This window comes from Dioscorea cayenensis, chromosome 5, assembly GCF_009730915.1.
Source record: "Dioscorea cayenensis subsp. rotundata cultivar TDr96_F1 chromosome 5, TDr96_F1_v2_PseudoChromosome.rev07_lg8_w22 25.fasta, whole genome shotgun sequence".
Lineage (NCBI taxonomy): Eukaryota > Viridiplantae > Streptophyta > Magnoliopsida > Dioscoreales > Dioscoreaceae > Dioscorea > Dioscorea cayenensis.
Genome location: NC_052475.1, coordinates 24,246,165 through 24,267,916, shown reverse-complemented (window position 1 = coordinate 24,267,916; position 21,752 = coordinate 24,246,165). Strand labels below are relative to the sequence as shown.

The 21,752-nt window shown below is 35.3% G+C and overlaps 4 protein-coding genes across 4 annotated transcripts in view; 3 read left to right on the top strand and 1 right to left on the bottom strand.

The window, feature by feature from the left end:
• The first annotated feature begins 2,171 nt into the window (after window positions 1-2,171).
• Window positions 2,172-4,716, top strand: LOC120262085 (alpha/beta hydrolase domain-containing protein 17B-like). Its single transcript, XM_039270139.1, has 5 exons — window positions 2,172-2,605; window positions 2,947-2,983; window positions 3,111-3,347; window positions 3,416-3,463; window positions 4,127-4,716. Exons 1-5 carry the CDS (start codon window positions 2,289-2,291, stop codon window positions 4,457-4,459), a joined length of 972 nt encoding a protein of 323 aa, XP_039126073.1. The 5' UTR covers window positions 2,172-2,288; the 3' UTR covers window positions 4,460-4,716.
• Window positions 4,717-5,876: 1,160 nt separating this feature from the next.
• LOC120262238 (peptide methionine sulfoxide reductase-like) lies at window positions 5,877-7,210 on the top strand. Its single transcript, XM_039270319.1, has 5 exons — window positions 5,877-6,102; window positions 6,175-6,278; window positions 6,356-6,481; window positions 6,566-6,849; window positions 7,038-7,210. Exons 1-5 carry the CDS (start codon window positions 5,991-5,993, stop codon window positions 7,177-7,179), a joined length of 768 nt encoding a protein of 255 aa, XP_039126253.1. The 5' UTR covers window positions 5,877-5,990; the 3' UTR covers window positions 7,180-7,210.
• Window positions 7,211-7,586: 376 nt separating this feature from the next.
• On the bottom strand, window positions 7,587-11,923 carry LOC120262237 (LEAF RUST 10 DISEASE-RESISTANCE LOCUS RECEPTOR-LIKE PROTEIN KINASE-like 1.2). The gene is given in 5 exon segments (XM_039270318.1): window positions 7,587-8,270; window positions 8,272-8,780; window positions 8,864-9,124; window positions 9,210-9,239; window positions 10,308-11,923. Coding segments are annotated over 5 exon segments (2,085 nt in total). The 5' UTR covers window positions 11,182-11,923; the 3' UTR covers window positions 7,587-7,859.
• An 8,774-nt stretch (window positions 11,924-20,697) lies between these two features.
• The window catches only part of LOC120260148 (LEAF RUST 10 DISEASE-RESISTANCE LOCUS RECEPTOR-LIKE PROTEIN KINASE-like 2.1), an 8,654-nt gene continuing 7,599 nt past the window's right edge, over window positions 20,698-21,752 (top strand). Inside the window, 1 exon segment of the mRNA XM_039267590.1 lies at window positions 20,698-20,905. Coding sequence (XP_039123524.1) covers window positions 20,698-20,905 — 208 coding nt within the window.

The window sequence follows — 21,752 nt, the reverse complement described above, 5'->3', positions numbered from 1 at the left end:
ACCAAACTATGGTCATTTTTTATTATTTGGTCAAACTTGATTTGAATCGAAAATGGTTATCCCAACTTTCGATTTTTTGTTTTCTGAGATTGAGTTCTGCGAGAGTTCAGCTATTTTTGATGATATAAATCTTTGAAAATTCTCTGTCGACGTATGCATGGCGTAATATACTGTCCGATTAGCGATTTTTATTTCGGGATGTTGATGAAATTTATAACATCGGATCGTCAAAAATGAGTGAAATCTCTCGGTGATCATCTGAGTGAAACAAAGAAATTAAAATTAGATAGCAGTTTTAATTCAAAGTTGATTTGACCTCAAAAATAAAAGCGGGTTATGGTTTGATACCCCTATCAAAAATTTACCCTTAAAAAGATGAGAATATGTTATTTTAAACAATTCTTTTTGTGACTTTTGTCTGTCAACTTTCTCTTGTTTTTATTCACTCAGTGTGCGTTTGGATTACCGTAATGGAATGAGAGGGAATGAAGTAATGAAAGAGGGGAGAAAGGAATGAGTAGGGAATGGTAATGAAAAAGGTGTTTGGTTAGAGAGGTAATTTATTGGGAATGGGAAAAGTAATGAAAAGATATGATATAAAATTACTTTTATGTCCTTAATATAAGTAAATCAATTTTGTTGTTTATAAAATATTTTAAATAAATTTTAATTATTATAAGTAATTATTTAAATTACTTATTAATTATTTTATGACTTATATTTGAAATAAATATTTATTTAATAAAATTATTATATGATTATTATAATTAATTATTCATTATTTAAATATTAATATATTTATATTAAATATAAATATTTATTTAATAAAATTATTATATGATTATTATAATTAATTATTAACTATTTAAATATTAATATATTTATATTAAATATAAATATTTATTTAATATAATTTTTATAATTAAATATTAATTATTTAAATATTTAATACATTTATATTTAAAATAAAAATTTATTATAATTAACTATTAATTATTTTAATATTAATACATTTATATTAAATATATTTATTTATTTAATATAATTATATGATTATTATATTTAAATATTAATTACTTTAATATTTAATATATTTATATTTATTTAATATATTAATATATAGTGTAGGGGTAAAATGGGTATTTTATACCCATTACCCTCAATCAATTTTCATTCCCCCCAAATTGGGGGGAATGGATCATTACCCTTGGGGGGTTAATGGTAACCCCCCATGGGTAATGATTACCACCCTAAAAAATTGGCCAAACATGGGAATGGGTAATGGTTCCCACAAGGGGGGAACCATTACCCCCATCCAAACACTACCTCAGTTTAGGAAGTTCCTTGGAGATTGTTAAAATTACTTAATAATTTAACAAAAGATTAAACATCAATTTTTTGTGACTTTTAGCACACTCATAGGCTTGTCTATTATTTTTGTAGGAAATTTCCAAAGAATGTCCCTTGGTGCTCTCCATTAGGGTTTTAGTAAACAAGGAAAATATATATAGTTATATATAGGAAACAAGTTCATTCTCTTTTTTATATTGGAAACTTGTGACTCTTGTTCATTTATACCGCTTACTTTATATGCATATATCCAGTTATGGCATTGCTATAATTATGAAGGTAGACTTACTGGTAGAGCACAACTGGTTATTAGTGGTTAATACTTTGGTCTTTTTAATTTAAAAATCTAAGAAACTATTAATTAATTAAAGATAAACCTCATTTAAGTTGATTCATGGGACTGTAATAGATCCTATAAAAAATTTCATGCAAAGTCATATACTCCCAAATTAGAAAAATAATTATTTATTTTTAACAATTTATGAATTAATAAAAAATAGAAAAGGATAAAGGAGAAGCTTGTTCTGGCTCTCCCGGAGGTAATGAGGTATCTTCACTTTATCTTCTTTTATATTTTTATTTTTTTAAATATTTCAATAATATAATTTTTTTTAATATTTTTATTTCAGAAACCGTTTCTCTTTGGGCCCCATGTCGGGCCCACAGATTTCTCTTGATGTAAGAGAGCTACGTCACATCCATTATCTCAACCGCAAAAGAACCTCGAGATCCACTTTGGTTACTGATCTCGATGCAATTCTACGGTGGATCCTGGATATTTCAATACAATACATTCTAGACATCTCCGCCATTAACGACGGCTCCACCGAGTTCCTCTTCTCTCTCCATCCTCTATTTTTCTCTCTCTCTAAAACCTCACGCGAGAGAAACTCGAAGGGGAAACAAAGATCTATGAATCGAAGCGGTGATCGAGGGAGATGGGTGGGGTGACATCGTCGATAGCAGCGAAGTTCGCGTTCTTCCCTCCGACCCCTCCGTCGTACCATGTGGTTACCGATGAGCAAAGCGGGAAGCTGGTAATTCCGGAGATCTCGTCAGTGATTGTGAGGAAGGTGGACGGAATTGAGGTGCTGAGGCTACCGACACGCCGGGGGAGCGAGATCATTGCGGTATATTTAAAGAACAATAGGGCTAAGGGTACGTTGCTCTACTCTCATGGCAACGCTGCGGATATCGGCCAGATGTTTGACCTCTTCATTGAGCTTAGTGCACACCTCCGTGTTAATATCATGGCGTACGTCCTAAATTTGATTTCAAAATTTAATTTTGCTTGCCTTCTCTGAATTCCTTTTACATATTTCTTGTTAATTTGGCTTGAAAGTTTGGATCTTTCTCGTGTATGGAGAATTTGGGGAATGATCGCAACGTATGGATGTATGATATCAACCTTTTTGCTTCAATTGATTTATTTTTCCGTGAATCAATTCATCAATGTTGCAATTAAGAATGTAGCTTATGCTTTGTATGCGTTGAGGGAAAGCAGAAGATTTAAAAGAATAAGAAAGCTTTATCCATACATTTGCTTTGATTGGTTGTTTACCTCATAGACTCAAGTTTTTATTGCCTATGTTTCAGGTATGACTATTCTGGATACGGGCAATCTACTGGCAAGGTTGGATACATAACTTGCTCCTTATGTTGGTCATGATTTCCATATTATTTTGAACATTGTCAGTGAAATTGCTGGATATGCGATTACTCCAATGCTTGATATAAATGTACATTTGTGTACCATACAGCCCAGTGAGTATAACACATATGCAGACATAGAAGCAGTATATGATTGTGTGAAGACACAATATGCTGCAAAAGATGAGGATCTAATTCTATATGGCCAATCTGTCGGTAGTGGTCCAACTGTTGACCTTGCCTCGCGTCTTCCGAACTTAAGAGCTGTGGTTCTGCATAGTGGCATCCTTTCTGGTCTCCGAGTGCTAAGTCCTGTCAAACGCTCATATTGGTTTGACATTTATAAGGTTGTTTTTTAGTTTCTCACTTTACTTACAACAAATGCTTGTGGGTGACAATTTCTTTCATCATGCAGAATGTCGACAAAATTGGCTTGGTGAACTGTCCTGTTCTGGTTATTCATGTAAGTGTTACCTTTTCCTTCATATTGGTTACTTTCCTATGTTTTTATTCTTGTCGTTTTTTCGCTTTGTCGTATATATGTAACTTCATTTGGCTTCAGAGTGTCTTTTTTGAATTATTTATGACTTTGTTATGTTTTAGGTTGTGCTTGTTAATTGCTTGTGTTTGGGAGGCTTCTTTTTTACTTCTGGTCAAAATTGTGATGACATGGAAAAGCGTGTTTATGCAAGAACTAAGAAACCAATATTTGTTGAATGATTTGAACTTGGTGTAGATGGTAAAAAAGTGTTTAATACTGTAGAGAAACAGACCATGATGCACATGCAGGATGTATGTGGCTTGGTTATGGTTGAGATGCTTATATTTCTTTCATCTGAAAGAGAATGCTGTTTATAAGCTGGACTAAAATGATTGATATTGTTGTGATCATGTGGCAATTTATGGTAAGTATCCTTAATTGGTAATGGCTGAAATTTTTTCGTGGAAAGATGCTAACTGATTCTCAAGAAGCAAGCAAGGAAATAGATATCTGAATGCTGGTGAAACAACAATGGAAGATATGATACTCTCAACATGATTTTCTTATTCTGTTTGTGACTTTTGATTTAGAATAATGATGATGTAGCACAGTGATAATGCAAGTTGGTGTCTTGCTCTTTCATAGGGTACAGCAGATGACGTTGTTGATTGCTCCCATGGGAAGCAACTTTGGGAGCTTTGCAAAGAAAAATATGAGCCACTCTGGCTTAAAGGTGCTGGCCATTGCAACGTCGAACTTTACCCTGAGTACATAAGACATCTGAAGAAATTTGTGTCGACTGTCAGTCACTGGAATACCGGAAGAACCCGCATGGGTACAACACAGGCTAACATCAATGATCAAAGTCAACAGACTGCGTTTTGGACTTCAGCTTATACAAATGCAGACAGTGACATTCCTGAATCATCATCAGCAACAAGTTTTGGCAACCAGCTTAGAAAGTTCAGTGATGAATGATCGTTGATCTTATTGACGTAAACAAGAGAAGAAAATCTTCATGAATAAATGGTATGTAGCTTAGGAGCCAAATTATATACCATCTTGTGTATATTTTCTTATACCAGTCCTATTGCATAAAGCGGATTAGCGGTCTGAGTCAAGTCAATCACTCAGGTTGTTGATTGCTCCATGTTGTATGTTCAAAAAATTGGAAACTGAAAGATGGTTCATGTGCTTTTGTTGCCTGAAAAATTGAAAGAATATGTTTTCATGAAGTGTTGAAATGGCATAAATGTGAATGATAACATATGGCAGAAATGTATCACAGGTTCAAATGTGGTTTTAGAGGGATGGTGACTGAATATTTGTTTAATGTTTCTTTAGGAATAGAATAAAATCTTGCAAGTTTGAGAACTGCCTCCAGTTTCAATTTGTAAATTCTTGTCTATTAGGGGCCAGCGTTTTTATTCATCTCAGTTTGGACAAATGTGGAATAATTGCTGCAGATATTGTTAATGGAAGTGAAACCGTTGAAATATGTCATCCTGGCAACGACAACTGAAGTCAATGAAATGGAAATTGCCACTGCATATACTAAATAAATGAAAAGAAATAGAAATGCCACTAGTTGTCAAGAACATAGAGATGATAAGGTGTAACAGTCCTTTTCATACACTGATTTTGGGTTTAGATACTGTTTACGATACTATTTAAATAGATTCGGGGTGGATCTTTTATGGGAGGCGTTATATTACATAGTAGAAAAGATTTATTAGTTTGATATGGTTTTTGCAAATCTTTTTGGCGTGTGTGCGATGAATTTTCATTGTCTTATGTGCCGTCTGACATAATTAATAAGTTTTTGGGGATCGATAAACCATCATTATTGATGCATTACTATACCCGCATGTCCCTTAACAAATTTCTTATATGGAGAGGCACTTGTGCCCTGTTGTAAAAAATAAAAATAAAAAAATAAAAATTGATAAGATGGGAATGCATGAGAACTCTTTGAACATATCTTGAACATATGTAATATGAAAGAACCCTAAGAAACATAAAGACCATGACTCGGTGTCTGTCACAGCAAAAATCCAAATCTAAGTCGCAAGAAAGCCAGGTCTTTAGGGTTTGATATGGACCTCTAACGGTAAATTATATATGTATATTTTTAAATCCACTTTATTCAACCCCACATATGGAAGGAGGCCATTGATAAAATTAGTAATTAACTTAGTGATCTATAAGCACAAACAATGTGCAGAATGAAATAAAAGCAGAAATGCTCGACATCAAATACACTAACTTCCTTCCAACCAAAAATCACTTTCTTTGAATTAATTAAATAATTTTGCTTCTTTTGGGAAATACTTTCTCACTGTATGAAACCAACAAGCCTATAGGAAAGAAAATCAGGGAAACACGGTTTTTCTGCAGTTCCAGCTAACAACTAAGTGTACAAATGACCAGAGACTCTGCACTTATGAAGCCTCTTCTATGCCTATATGTAAATGCATGTAGATAAGTGAAACCTAAGAAAACTCCAGTGATGTATAAACTACTAGCACAATCCAAGGCTCAAGTCCATGATGATTGCATCTTTCCAAACTCTGATCAGCTCCCGCCACCGGAATTCCTCAGAGAGGTCATTTTTGCTGCAGGTTTGTGTGTTTTTTTGTGTTTGAATGCATGGTTTTCTCTGCTTTCATTGACATGTGAGATGCTTGTTGCAGATAGTTTCTGGGATTTGGAATCAGCTTTTGGGTGTGCAGATGGTGTCATGAGAACAGCTACAGGCTACTGTGGTGGATCATTGGTAAAGCCTAGATACAAAGAGGTGAGTTTGTTTTTGATACCTTCTGATCCAAACTTTGAAGATAAGATGATTGTCATCTAAGTAGATGTGTTCTGTAGGTTGTGGAGAGGAAAACTGGGCACACAGAGGCTGTTAGAGTAATCTATGACAAGCGAAAAACATCGTACCGATCCCTGCTTAATGTCTTCTGGACAAGCCATGATCCTACAAAGAAGGCCTACCTGGTAATCAGGTTTTGAGTATTTTTATCTGATTTTGAAGCATATAAGATTCAATATACAAAAGGAATTGGATTTGTTATGTTACAGGAGTTTGGTGTTAGCACACACTATAGATCTACAATCTTTTATGGAAATGAAGAGGAGAAGAAACAAGCTCATGAGTCTAAGGTTCAGCAACAAATGAAGTTGAATAGGAGGATTGTCACTAAGATTCTGCCTTGCTCCATGAAGTACAATGGAGAGTTTTACATGGCAGAGAGTCATCATCAAAAGTATTACCTCCAGAGGGACTACATCAAGCTTTGTGAGGCTCTTAGCCTTCGTAGTGCTGAGCAGTTTGCTGACTCTCACATTGCTTGCAAGCTAAATGGGTATGACTCTCTCATCACTATGTCTTGAGATTCAGGCTTCATTATTGAACTTTTTTAGTCTCAGCAACCATGATCAGATAAGAATTTCAATTGAGTTCACAAATAATCAACAACAGAAAGATATTCTCATCTAAAATAATGATTTTTTCTAATCATTCTTTGTTGTTCCACAATGAACATATGTACAGAATACTTAGTGGTGGTAAAGAAAAGGTTGCCGTGGAGGAGCTGAAGAAGTTAATCGAGAGAGATGAAATATCACATGAAACAAAGATACTTTTGGGAGGAATTATACTAGATTTAAGTGTGAAAAAGGCCTTGGAAAACTAAGATGCATGCATCAATCAATTTACATGTGCGTGTGTGTGGTGTGTGAGAAAGAGAGAGAGACACAGAGAGAGAGAAAGAGAGTTTAAATCATGCAATGGTAGACTTTGAGCATTTTAAAAAAAAAATAATAGTCATTTGATATCATCAATGAAATCTTCAGAATATAAGTCTGCACATGGTACATGTTTGACTTTGACATCTCCTACACGTTCATGTCTGATCCTAGTTACAATGTTTCTCAAGTCTCAACCCACAACTCATAATCTAATACGGGCATCCACATGACTGCCTGATTGACGTGCCCAATTGTTGCTCATCGAGTTTCATAGCAGTTCATATTATGTGATTTAACTGTTTATCACTAGCTAAGAAATTCCTGTTTGCCTCCATTATAGATGTTTCAAGTCTTGATTCAATATTTGCTCTATCTATAAGCCATGAGCCAAACAACACAGACCTCTGCAGTTAGTTTATCAGAACACTTGGAACAGCATGAGCCACAAACCCTGCTACCACATGGCAGAACAGACAAAACTATAAAATAAACAAGAGAAGTGAAACCTATGAATATCTCTATATGTATGTATGCAATGGAATCAATAGATACTCTATATATCTACTATGTACATTCCCTCATTCCTGCAGCTTACTCTCTACATACTGCTTTCATTATTGGTGTGTTACTTGCTGGTGTTAGGAGTTGTTTCCTTGCTAGACCATTTATCAATAACAGTGTCTGGTGAGTCCGGCGGCAGGCTCTTCAACAACCGATCAACATCTCTGGTCGGAGCATCAGTTTCCAGAGTCTTAGAGCCACTTTTCTCAATCTCTAGCAGCGACTCCAACACTTCTTTTATAGAAGGCCTCAAGTCTCCATCTGTCTGCAAGCACCTAAACGCCAACTCTGCCACCATTGTGATCATGTTCCTAATTTCGTAGTCTGTATCATACCCTAGAGCTGGATCAATCAGCTGGTCTAGTTCACGGTTTTGTATCTTGTTGATGGCCATGTTGGCCAAGTTGATCTCATGGCGACTACGGGTGATATCAACAGCAGGCTTCGATGATATAAGCTCAACCAACACTACTCCCAAAGCTATAAACATCGCTCTTACCAGTTAGCTGATAACACTGATGATACTCCGGGTCGACATATCCTGGTGTGCCTTGTGGAGCAGTAGAGACATGAGTAACATGAGCCGGAAAAAGCCTTGAGAGGCCAAAGTCTGCAACTTTGACATGGAAGTCATTGTCAAGAAGGATGTTGTGAGTCTTAACATCTCGATGAATGATGTCAACGGCATGGAGATAAGACAGAGCATCAGCTGTCTCAATGGCAATACTCATCCGAACAGACCATGGAAGTGATCCTTGTTGAACCCGGTCGCCGTGAAGGTGGTCAGCAACTGTGCCATTAGGCACAAACTCATAGACAAGAAGAAGTTCACGGCTATGGCGAGAAGTGCAGCCATAAAGACTGACAAGATTATTGTGACGCAGCCCAGAGAGGATTTGAACCTCATTTGCAAATTGTTCGACTCTCCTGTAATTGTTCTCATACAAGCGCTTCACTGCCACTGTGCGCCCGTCTCCTAGTTTGCCTACATGTGTTCATAGTTTTAGTACAAATGATGAAACAAGTAGGTGGTGGGATGGTTGTAGAGATGGAGAGGCATTGGGGTACCTTTGTAGACAGTGCCGAAGCCACCATCGCCTAGCTCGTTGGCTTCAGCAAAGTTACTGGTGGCTTCCTGTAGCTCTTCGTAGCGGAATATGTGTGTTGGGTACAGTTTGCTGCCATATTCAACGTCTTTCATGGATGAAGGTTCTTCAGGGGATGATCTACCAAGGAGAGTGGAAGAGGAGCGCTGTTTCCTCTTCCTGCGTGAGTACAACAACCATAAGCAGCAAATTGCCAAGATTCCTGCAACTCCTAATACGACACCTGGGGATGATATTTTCTCAGAATAATGAGTACAACATTGACTTAGATGTGATGAGTACTAAAATCAAAAAGGCTGTTTGCTTGCCTATAATTATCTTGTTCCTGTTGCTCTTCCCTGCAGAATCAAATGCACACAGAGGTTAGAAAGGATTTGTAGTAAAGAATAGTTGAAGTACAGCTCATTCCTTTGGAAGTCGAAACTGGATGGATTACCTATAGTATACTGACAGGCATAAAATTCAGTAGAGAAACACAAACCTGAAGGTGAAGAAACAAACTTCGAATAAAGTAATCTTGTGCGCAATCATGTTGTGCATGTTACTGCATTTATTATGCTCAAATCTGATTTCCTATTCAGAAAGTAATTAATGACTAGCTTTGCGAAATGCATCAAAGCATGCTTTATCTTCTCTCACATCCAATTACTCATGACATTAACTACTGCGTGCTCCTATGGCTTGTATACTCCGCGGGGTGGTTGGGGCGGGGGCTCCTCGTCACAGAGGAAAAGAGCATTCACTGAATCGTTGTGTGACTCTTTCCCCGTTATTACATTGCAACTGGTATACCCAATATCAGCATCAAACCAATTAATATGAGTAAAGTGCTAGTATACATGCAGTGGTTAGTGACACTACTGTGTAAGTCTTCCTTTCCTACTGGTTACATGCGAGGAAGAGGTCAAAACGTCAATATCATCATCATCAACTACTTCCAAGTATGTGTGAATCGCGTGTATGACCTGCAGTTCTTATTCCACACAAGACGCGTAGACCTAGTCAACTACTATGGTAAGTTTACGTCAGAGAAAAAATAATTTCAGAAAAAAATAATCACTGTGAGAGGGAATAGTTCAAAGCTGAGAGATATGATGGATGTTGAAAGTGGTTTATTCACATTTATTAAAAAAAAAATGATGGATGATGGAGCAACCAAAGAATTTCAGAAAGAAGTTCACATTTAATATCCCTGCATGATTATCTCCTTTCTCAGCCCTGACCTCAACTACTCCCAAAAACATTGTTACCGATATGGACCAGTCATCAACGACAACAAACTATTGGTCTAATAAACGCAATCAGCTTAAAAGCAAGGGCCCTGAAGGTATATAGTTCCATGATCAGGGCAGTATTGCTAAGCTCTGGAAAAGAGGGAAAGGAAATTGAGAATGAGAAATGGTTACCAGTGCAGGAGGTTCCATTACTCATGGTGCCGGAGGGACAGAAGCACGCGTTTGCTTTGGTGCCATTTGGGTCGGACCCGCAGATTCCACCGGTCTTGAGGCACTCGTTTTCGCACCAGCCTTGGTCGACAGTCCAAGTGAGGTTAAAGCCAACCTCGAATGCCTCGAAGAAGTTCATGGTCCCATTTCGGAAGGTCTCAGGACTAAAATTCAAATTAGACACCGGAAGCAACACAGTGGTGTCACAATTGGCTAAGAGATCATGCATAGGTAATTTCTGGCCGAAGCTCTGCAACGTGAAGTACGAGTAGTGCCCAAAGAACCCGTTATTATAACATTGGGTGGGGAAGAGGAAATCCATGAAGAGGGGGCTACTGCAATCAAGGAACACGGTGAGGTTGGTATCCTGATTATCATCTGGGTACGTGAATAGGGAAAAGTCAAAGGAGGTATTGCTCATCTTTTGAGGGCAAGAAGGGCCATCGAGCAGAAGATCAAAATCCAGGAGTTGAAGGACTCGGTCTCGATAACTGATGCCCTTCATTACATGGTACTTCTTATTACCAATTTGGATGGACAACAACATGCCTTTGGCGCATGTGAGTTCGAAGCCAGGGCCAGGATGACCACAGAAAGACGGCTGATTAGATGTCCAGAAAGGGTACTTGATGTCGTCGGTCATGATGTTGCCGCAATGGAAGGGAAGGCTATTGGCGCACTCATTGTAATAGTCTGCTGAGAAGTACTCTCCTGGTTTGGTGGGTACCGGTGGGTGTGTGGAGGAAGGCCGGAATGAATGAGAGAGAAACAAGAGAAACAAAGGAGAGATGACAGTAGAGCCCCAGTTGAAGAAGCAACTTTGGCTTCCCCGCATCTTGTTTCTTAAGGACCAGTGCTTTCACGCACGTGCCCACAAATGAAGCTGAACTTAGGAGAAAGGGGATTGATTAATCCTCAAATACAATAATAGCTAGGCACCCATTGCTTCAAATGTTCTGCGATTCTAGAAGACTAAAAATCAGCAGCGCCATATGCGTGAGTAAATTAAGAAATTATATGTTTCTGAGTTCGGTGGGAGGACAAAGTTGGTTATTAAATAACCAAGAAGATGCTTCAGAGTTCCGATAGAAAAGAGAGAGTTCAAAGTCGACGGTTGGCTCTAGAGTCTAGTCAACGTGGTTGGTGAGTGATGTTTGCAGGAGAACTCAGTGATGCATTCCTTTTCCACACCAGCAACCACCGTGCAAAATACTTTCAGGCACTAGTCAACCTTACCGCGCAAGTCATCGAAAATTTCTCGGCCATGCCTCGAGACTTGACTTGCTGGACTATTAATGGACCATATTATATGCGTAACCATTGTCTATGTATATATTACCCATCTCATCAATCTAATATTATAGGTTTAATTACTATACAAGTCCATGTAATTATGTATTTTTCTATTTTTTTTTAATCATTATAATATTTTTAAGTATAATTAAGTCTTTATATTTAGTTAAAGTTGGATCATTCTAATTTGCGGTATAAATGGGCAAGTGTAAATTGTAAAGAGTCAATTGTACTTAAAAATATTATCGTGGACTAAAACAACCCAACTCGATTAAATATGAAGATTTAATTATATTTAAAAATATTATAAGACTAAAAAGGTAAAAAATACAAAATTATAGGGACGGCAATTAAACCAATATTATAACTAAGAAAAAAAAAATCTGGGCTTTAAATTGGCCCAACTAGAGTTAGCATCTTGTTCTGTTTCTTCAATTCTTCTTGTTTTGTTAGGCCTCATTTTCTTGTAGTTATAAAAAGAAAAAATAAAATTTAGGCCCAACTCAACACAATTCTTTTTAATTATTTATATAGAGTTGGATAAATCACATTCCCCAAATACATTTAACACAATATTATGAGAAAATATTCACAAATTCTTTGTGAATGTGATTGTTTTTTATTTCACAATATAAAAAAAATAAAATATTCCTGAGAATATCAATCACAAATCAATTTATAAATCCCCATGTCAACCATTAGATAACCCAATGATATGACACCAAGGTGTAAAAGAGGAGGTCATGGGTTCAAATCCCTCCTTCGAGTATTGTTTATATTCATAGAAAAAGGCGCCCTATTATTTTAAAAAAAATTATAAATCCCTATTCATTGCAGTCAAGAAAAAAAATATTATTTATTCTCTTAAAATCATGTAATAATTTTTTAACTATTTTTTTCCTAATATAGATGTCAAAATAAAAATATAATCAATCTATTGTCATTTTATATTAGAGTTACAAATTCATACTTTCATGTTAGTCATCTATATTATAAAAATGGAACTACAATATGGTGATTTACTTGCAAGACTTATTTTATTTTTTGTTCTTACATTTTTTTAAAAATAAATGTGAATAAACCACAATTTTATTGAAAAAAATAACAGAAAAACAAAAGATATTACATTTTTGCCCTTATACACACGATACAATATTATTTTAAGTACAAATAGTTAACTTTTATAAATATTATTAGGCAATTTTTGAAATAGTTAATTTTTGCCCTTATTATTATTATTATTATAATTCAATGGCAATAGTCAAGATCTAAGTACTTAAATTAATACTCCATCTATTTTAAAGTGTTTTTGGGCCTAAAAAACAAACATCTGAAAGTTATGGGAGGTTATTTAAAGTAACAAAATTATCCTGTCTATTGGATAACCACACAAACTTGATAAACGAAGCACTAGGGAAACAATAAATTGCATATAGGCTTGGTTCATTAGCAAAAGGTCATGGGAATTAAATCAAGGGCAATTATAGATTTTTTTAATATAAACTGTGATGAAATAGGAATGTGGTCTATCCTTTTTAAATAATTAAAAAATAATTGTGATGAAAACTTTACTATCAAATCCAAATACAAGCATATATCCATTTATAAAAGTGAAAATAAAAAAGTAAATACATGTATTTAATTATACATCTACCTATTTATTGGAATAATATTTTTAAATTTTTTTAAAGCTCAATAAATCATAATTGAAGTGGTTTATCCATCTTTTCAAAAAAAATAAAATAAATAAATAAATAAAATAATGCTAAATAGCAAACAACAAATACAAAAGTTAATATACTTGTCAACAAATTTACTCATGGTGCCATTTACTCTAAATTATTCCGGGGACTATTTCAGGCACCATTTGTAATGCCATTTACTCTAGTTTACACGAATGCTAAATTTACTCTTCTTTTCTGTTAGCTTATTCCGGGAACTATTCCTCTAGTTTATATATATAAAGTAAAAAAGAATAGTTTATTGTTTTTTTACTCTAATCCAATTGTATATTTGCTCAGCCTTATCTATATTCACTCTTCCCTGATCACCTGATACCAAACAAACCCTTTATTGAAAACTTTTTTAAAGTTTAATCCACATTGCAAAATAAAAATTTAATCTTACCATGTCCTCTGAGATTGCATGCAATTAAAATCGACATCCAAGCAGGGCCCCAAACATCATTCTCAATCAACTTGAAAAACTCACCATTTGGGTGTTCTTTTCCTCAAGATGACTTCACTAAGACGGCAACCCATTTTCCTAAACCAAAAATCGCTGAGGTTTTTCGCTTCTTATCTACCCCAAACTTAATAGAACGAGTATCTATTTCAATTCAAATATTAGAATGACAAGAGATTTTTCAATGGCAAAAGGAAGAAACGTTAAGTTCGCATTCACACCTAACCCAAAATGATCAGCAATCATCTCACCACTTACCACTACCCAAACAACATTGCCTATCTAATTCACTAGCAAACAAATGGAACACGAGATCCGGAATCCCTAATATGATCATCTCTTGCCACTAAAAAGATCAAGAAAGGAAACAAAGAAGAAAGAGCCAGGACGTTAATACCGTGACTGCAGATGGTGCCGACAGTCGTGGTGCCGACTGGACAGAAGCAGGCCGGGTTAATGTCATTGGAACCGCAGAGCCCACCGGACTTTGTGCAGTCGTCGCACCAGCCCTGCCCGATGGTCCACTTCACACCGAACCCCGCCTTCAGCACATCACTAAAATTTTTCGCTCCAGTTATAAAATCACCCAGGTTGAATTGATCATACACCGGAATCAACACGGTCACGTTGCACTGCTCATTCTCAGGGAATTCTATATGTTCCTTTGCCAACGTGAAGAACGCCTTCTGTCCGAAGAAATCAGGGAAATAAGAAGTGCAGGGGATGGGGAAGAATTTATTGAGATTCAGGATGGTGGAGATGCTGCAGTTGAGATACAAGATGACATTAATGTCGTTGTCTCCGTATGTCAAGTAGGATAATTCGAGTCTGCTGGTGGTGGTGTTTGTAATCTTTTCAGGGCGGCAAAAACTGGTGGTAGTAACGGCGGCCGAGAGATCTGCGTCTATGAGGGCCAGGGATTGGTTCTCATAGTCAATCCTCTCCCTTACATGATATGACTTATCACCGATGTTCATCGACAGAGTCTTATTTTCAGGGTCGCATGTGAGTTGGTAGCCTGGATGACCGCAGTAATCCAGCCGATCTTCTGTCCAAAAAGGGAACTTGATCTCGGTGTGAATATCACCACAGGTGAGCATGCGCGTCGCGTTGCACTCACGGTACTGCTCTGTTGTGTCTAGCGCCAAGGATGGCTGAGCGAATGAGTAAGAGAAAAGTAGCAAGGGAAACAAGGGACCGAAGAGTAGAAAGTGATATGTTACGCTTCTCTTCATCTTGTCTACAACTAAAAACAGAGCAATTACCCTTTCTTAGTTCTTGCTCCTCTCCAGGCTAAACAAACAGTGGGAGGTGATATATATCATATATGAGACGTTTGTTTATAGATAGCTGGTGAGCAATTGCTTCAAATTATATGGTATTCTAATTTCATTATTCTAGATGATTAGGATTCACAGACCGAAAAGAAATCCTTTTGAAATCAGCGCATAAGGGATTGGATGGCGTGGTTTCGGTGAGGGGACATCTGTTGCGTCAGGAATGCAGATAGTTCAAAGTCCACAGCGGCGACTTAGTCTACACGCGGTTGGTACGTGACGCCCCAGGATTCTAACACTGTGGGTCCTTGCTTTTGAACTATCCTTCTCGGCCTTCTCTCAACTTCTTCAACGGCAGCTGAGTGGTGGCTAAGTAATCAAGCCCCTCCCTAACCTCTAAATTAACCGTGTCTTAACACAGAAAATGATTCTAATTAACCCCTTATATTAATATCAAGGGTTAATTTCAACACCAGTATGTGCAGCCCAAAAATAGATGATCTGGAGCTTAATACACATTAATTGGAATTGAGTTGGGGTTAATAAAACCATCTAATTATAAAACTTGTTTATGGATATAATTATCAAACTTTGATGATAAAATATTTTGGAGCCAGGACAGCTCATGCACCTACCAACATTTTCCTTGTTTTTCAATGTTTGACATGGTCCAACATATATTTTAATGGGCCCATATGAAAACTATGTATCACAGGTTCGCTGAACTCAATTTCCCACATAATCACTATTCACTAATTTTCCTTTCTAATTAGTTCTTCAAATGTCTATACATAGACATGCATATCTATAGTTGGAATGAATTTAATTGAAATTAGACATAATGTTTTATTTATGATAGTCAATATTATCTATTTTACAAAAAAAAAAAAGAACCATGTTACTCTTACAATCAAAATAAAAGACCAATAAATGATTTTGAAGATATATATATATATATACATGCATACCTAATTCAGGTGTTCTGAAAGGTAGCTGACAAGCTGTTGAATAAACAACACCAAGTGTTTAATTTGGATGTGAACTCTAAAGTGATCAAACCATATGATCTATTTTAGAGTTGTTGTTTCCTCAAAATATAAGTCTCAAGTTGAATGAATATAATTGCTTTTATAATGATTTTGATAGCTAAATCTTATCTAATTACTAGAAAAGTGCTTGTTGTTTGATAATATGAATAGCCACATAAAAATAAAATGTTACTATAGAAGGGATATAAGTCCAATATCGATCTAGACCATTAATAATTATAAGAAATAATTAGTTACATTATTCATGCTTGCTCTCTCAGTACATATATTGATAATTGTGAATAAGTAACAAATTTTTAATTTTTCAATTGAAAGAAATTTCAGCCTTGGACTTTTGTTTGAAAGGAGAGTGAGATATCATTTTACTATACAAAGATGCTTAATATGCTTTGTCTGTGTGGAAAAACTAATAAACTATAATTCTATTACTCCTTTTTTTGGAAAAAAACTTAAGTAAAGTGCAATATGTGTAGTTCGTGTAGTTCATCATTAGATTTTTGACACTTGTTCTAAGATGAATAATTTAATAAAAAAAAAAAAGATATTATGAAAAAATTATTATATTTTAATATATTTTTATTACATGTGTCAAAAACTCATTAAGTATTTTACAAACTATACCTATTACACTACACTTTAAAGTGGACCTCTTACTTTTTATGGGCATTGCTTTTGTTACTATATATCATGCGCTTGTTTGAAGGATGTTATTGTTCCACTTTCTAACATTTCATTTGTGTATATATATACATTTATTGATGCATAAGTTTTTTCTTAAAATCAATTCGTAGCTTTAAAAGAATAGATTTTTAATAAATAATTTTAAAAAATAATTAAATCACTTTTTTATTAAAAAAATTGAAAAAAATAAAAAGCAGTAACAAAATAAATAAATAAATAATTATATATAGTAAGTTTTTTTAATCAATTTCTAAAAAAATTATTTTATGAATTGTTTCTGAAATTTGGTTTGATTGCTAAGACTAATTTAATTTTTTTTTTTTACAAATTGACGACAAACACCTTTTTATTTTTTTGCATTATATTTGAGAGGTTTCGAACTCGAGGTTTCCCAAACACAAATAAGATAGGAAACCACTAGGTTATACTTTGGTTCCTCTAATTTAAATATTCTCAACTAATATCTTTTACCTAATAAATAAAATTCTCACAAAAAGGGATGGGACAAAGATTTAAAAGTTTGAGAATAAAAACTTTAAAAGTAGTCTGAGAGTAATTTAAAAAAAGCAAAAAATTAAAAAATAAAAAGTTTGAGATCTCACTATTTTAATCACATATTTTTCCTCATAAAATTTTAAATAAATTGGTTAAAGTAAAAATTGTGCATTTTTTCTTTTTTCTTTTTTCTTTAGAAAAGCAAATGAGTAACATACTAACATGATACAAGTGCTTAATTTTTAACTTCAGAAATAAATGAAATACTAAATGTCCTATGTAGAGGTAAACCTGGTTGTCAACCTCAATGAATATTTACCAATCTATGTTAATTATATATAAATCATCCTAGCATATCATATTCTTACATCAATAATTAGTGGATTTTCCTCGGATGAACAATTGGAATTAATATGAATTTGATATAAAACAATCATGGTTATAAAAATGGTGTACTGTTCCTCATAAAACAACCTGGATAGCCCAATGGTATGACACCAAATTATAAAGGGGAGGTCATGGGTTCAAATCCTCCCCGACAAAGACTTGGGTCACCGTGACTCGTCTCATATATTGTTCACCCGGGATTATTCTACTATTCTCATACATCGTATATGTCATCGTACATCCGGATTCTAAGATCTGCTTTGATCGCTGTTTATATTCATATAAAAAAGGCGTTTGTCATCTATTATTCAAAAATGGTTATAACTAATGAAGTTAAACTAAAATTAGCTTATAAAAGCCTTATCGATCGAGTTGGACTTCTAGTTTGAGTGTGTCATCAAACTTTTCTTTTAGATCTCACATCATTTTGAAGATATTATAAGTCAACTTATTAATATGGTCAAAGTCCAAACTTAATCAAGCTAATATAAAAAAGTACTTAAGCTAGATTAAAAAAGGCAACTTGCAAAAGAACTTGTCGGGTAATATACCTAAATAAAAATTGATAGGATAAGGGTGCTAAGCAAGTTGCAAAATTAATTGCATTTTATGATATATGGATGATGAGTTGATAAAACATTTGTTATTGAAATATTAGAACTAAGCCGACATTAGTATGGTATAGTGGTAAGACATTTTGGTAGTGAATGGGCAGGTATTATTTATTCAAATGTTCACACAACATAGTATTGTAGAATATTGTTCATTCAATATTCATATGATATAGTATTGTAGAGTATTTTTCATTCATTGTATATTGAGACCTAGTATAGGTCATCTGTGGGAGAAATCGTATTTTCTATACTTATAGGGTTGCATGGTAAGGGAAGATTTACTATTGTGGAATTATGGTCCTTGATATATCATTTTGGGAGCGTCCTCATTACCCCAGTTGTTAATTCTCTTCTCAAGATAAATCCCAAACGGATCGTTAAGTCACAGTAACTGGTGTACTTCGTATATATCTATCCTTTTGACACTCCTTAAATGAGGTGTGTTTGTTACCATTTATTAGGAAAAACAATCTTAAACTGATATTAACTATTTTTTTCCTAATAAATCATAAATTGGATAACCCTAATAATATGACACGACACAAGAGTGCTAAGATTAAAGGCAATAGGTTCAATATTGTTCATCAATATTATTCATAGGTTTAGGGTGTGAGTCCCATGTGCGAGAAATAGTGGTTTCACCTCTTCAGGGTTGCAGGGCAAGGGGGATTTTTTTCTAAAAGATTCTGTAAACTACCGTAACTAGTGCACCTTCGTAACTATCTATCCCTTTGACAATCTCTTAAATGGGACGTTTGATGCCTATCAATAAAAAAAAATTGAAAAAAAAAACTAGTAAATAACGAGGAAAACCTATAACACAAGTTTTTTTCCAAGTCAGAGGTCAGAATCCAAAGAAAATTGTTCTCACTTTCTTTGAACCAAACGGTTGCAATGAACTTCAATTTTCTAACCTTCAGAGTCGGAGTTAACTTTTGTCTTCACTAGTTTTAGAGAACTGGAAGATATAAGAAAAAACAAATATGTATATATGGAAATTGGAGACAAAACAATGATGTGATTGATGAATATTGGCTATGATCATCATGAGAAAGAAATTGAAACACCACAAGAAAGATGAAAAAGGAATGAAGTCAATGGCCACAAAATGCCTGTCTCCCACTACTTGAATGATTGTGGAGGAGAACGCCAGAAAAAGTCGAGGATATATCATGAAGATTACCAACATTAATAGAAATTAAGAAAGAAGCAGTAAAGATGATTGTCACCTAACAATTAAGATAATTAAAGTTGTCAAAGATTTTCATAATGGTCTCATTTTCAATCATGTATGGCAAGAATGGAGCACAAACCAAGTGGAAATAAAGACAATGGTATCGTTAGTAAAGAATATCCTATCGTGTAAGAATAAGAGAAACCCCACACAAGCTAGCTAGTTGCTAAATGTACATCCATCTCTCTCTTTAATGGCCCAACTAGATCATACAATGAATGAATCCCATATTATGAGTTTTCTTCATATGTTTGCAATTGGAACATTAATGTATTGATAACCATTAAAAGAGATAAAGGATTCCGATAGTACTACTGCATGAATTATCAATTAAATTTAATAAAGAGCGTACCTTGAGAGCAAACGCCAGTGGAGCACAAACCAAGTGGAAATAAAGACAATGGTATTGTTAGTAAAGAATATCCTATCGTGTAAGAATAAGAGAAACCCCACACAAGCTAGCTAGTTGCTAAATGTACATCCATCTCTCTCTTTAATGGCCCAACTAGATCATACAATGAATGAATCCCATATTATGAGTTTTCTTCATATGTTTGCAATTGGAACATTAATGTATTGATAACCATTAAAAGAGATAAAGGATTCCGATAGTACTACTGCATGAATTATCAATTAAATTTAATAAAGAGCGTACCTTGAGAGCAAACGCCAGTGGTTGAACCATAAGGACAGTAGCATGTTTGGTCTAAGGGATTGTTGCCGTCGTAGGCACAAACACCGCCGGAGTTTATGCAGAAGCTACACCAACCTCTCCCGGCTATCCATTTCAACATGAACCCCTCCTGCAGTACGTCACCCGAAGGCCGTAGAAATTGTTTAGATAGCCTATCAGCCTCCCCCTCCTTCACTGGTATCATCGCGGTCGATGAGCACTCTCGAATGAAACCTTGAAGGCCATCACTCAATAAACTAAAGTAAGAGTGATTACCCGTCTCCTCTAACAAGCAAGGAATGCTCACTAGAGAGGGTGGGATTGATGGTGAAGAGCAGTTAAGGTATAAATTGAGAATCTGGTTTCGATCATAGAATTCAAAGATGGTCGTGTCTGTGGTGGTATTAGCGTATGTCAATGGGGCAGGGATGGCCGGAAAAGTCTGAGTTCATGATGGTGATGATATGGTTGAAGTAATCAAGGTCCTTGACTATGTACAAGGTGTTACTCATGGTGATTGTCAGGGTGGTGTTGCTGTTAGTGCAGTTGAGGTAGAAGCCTGGATAGCCACAGTAGTCACGCCTGCTATCTATGCGGAAAGGATAGGATATGTTGATATGGAGACCTCCACAAGTGAATGGGACTGGAAGGCAGTCGAGGTAACGTTGAAAGGTTGCTTGGGATGAAGAGGTGAAGAGGAGACATGAGAAGAGGAGGAGGACGAGGAATGGGAAGAGTAAGTGTTGTTGATGCATTGGATTAGAACTAATAACACCAAAAAAGGAAGACCATGCAAGCTCTCCAATAAGGAGAAGAGATGAGTAAAAGGAAGAGGTTTTGGTTTGCAATTTGGTTTTGCTGTTTTGAATTTTGAATGGTCAAAGGGACTTGAGATAATTAGGAGATTGGTGGCTGTGTAGGGAGTTGAATACTTGAATAATTGAGAGTACTAAATATATATATATATATAATATTGCATTTAATCTGCATCATCATATAATATAGGGAGTTGTTATTTATTTATTTATTTATTTATTATTAATCATTTTTTGTATATTAAAGAATAGTGGACCAGAAAGAGTTGAGTCTAAGAAGGTGACATGAAAGCCGACATAGCTTTAAAGTCCAAAGCTGGGGTTGTAGAAGATGCTTTGGAGTTGCAGGTCAACAAAGGGGGAGAGATTTCTTTTGTGATTTGTGGGTGTGGGGGATCAAAGGATTCCTGGAGAGCGGTGACTGGGCCTCTATATTAGAAATTTGGGTCTTCTGAAAATGATGCACTGGGGAGTTTGGTTTTTGGTCAATCAAAATGTGGAGATTGAAATTGTGGCAAAGTCTTCCAGTAAGTCACCTCCCCCTGCATCCTTTGTTTTCTTCTTTTGAAAATTTTGCGTTTGTTTTTTCAAACCAGCGTTTTCTTTTAGAGTTATAACCCTTTTCTCTTTAAAAAAATATTATTTAGTAATTTAACGCATGTTTTTATAAATTTATTTAGTAATTTAACGCATGTTTTTTTATA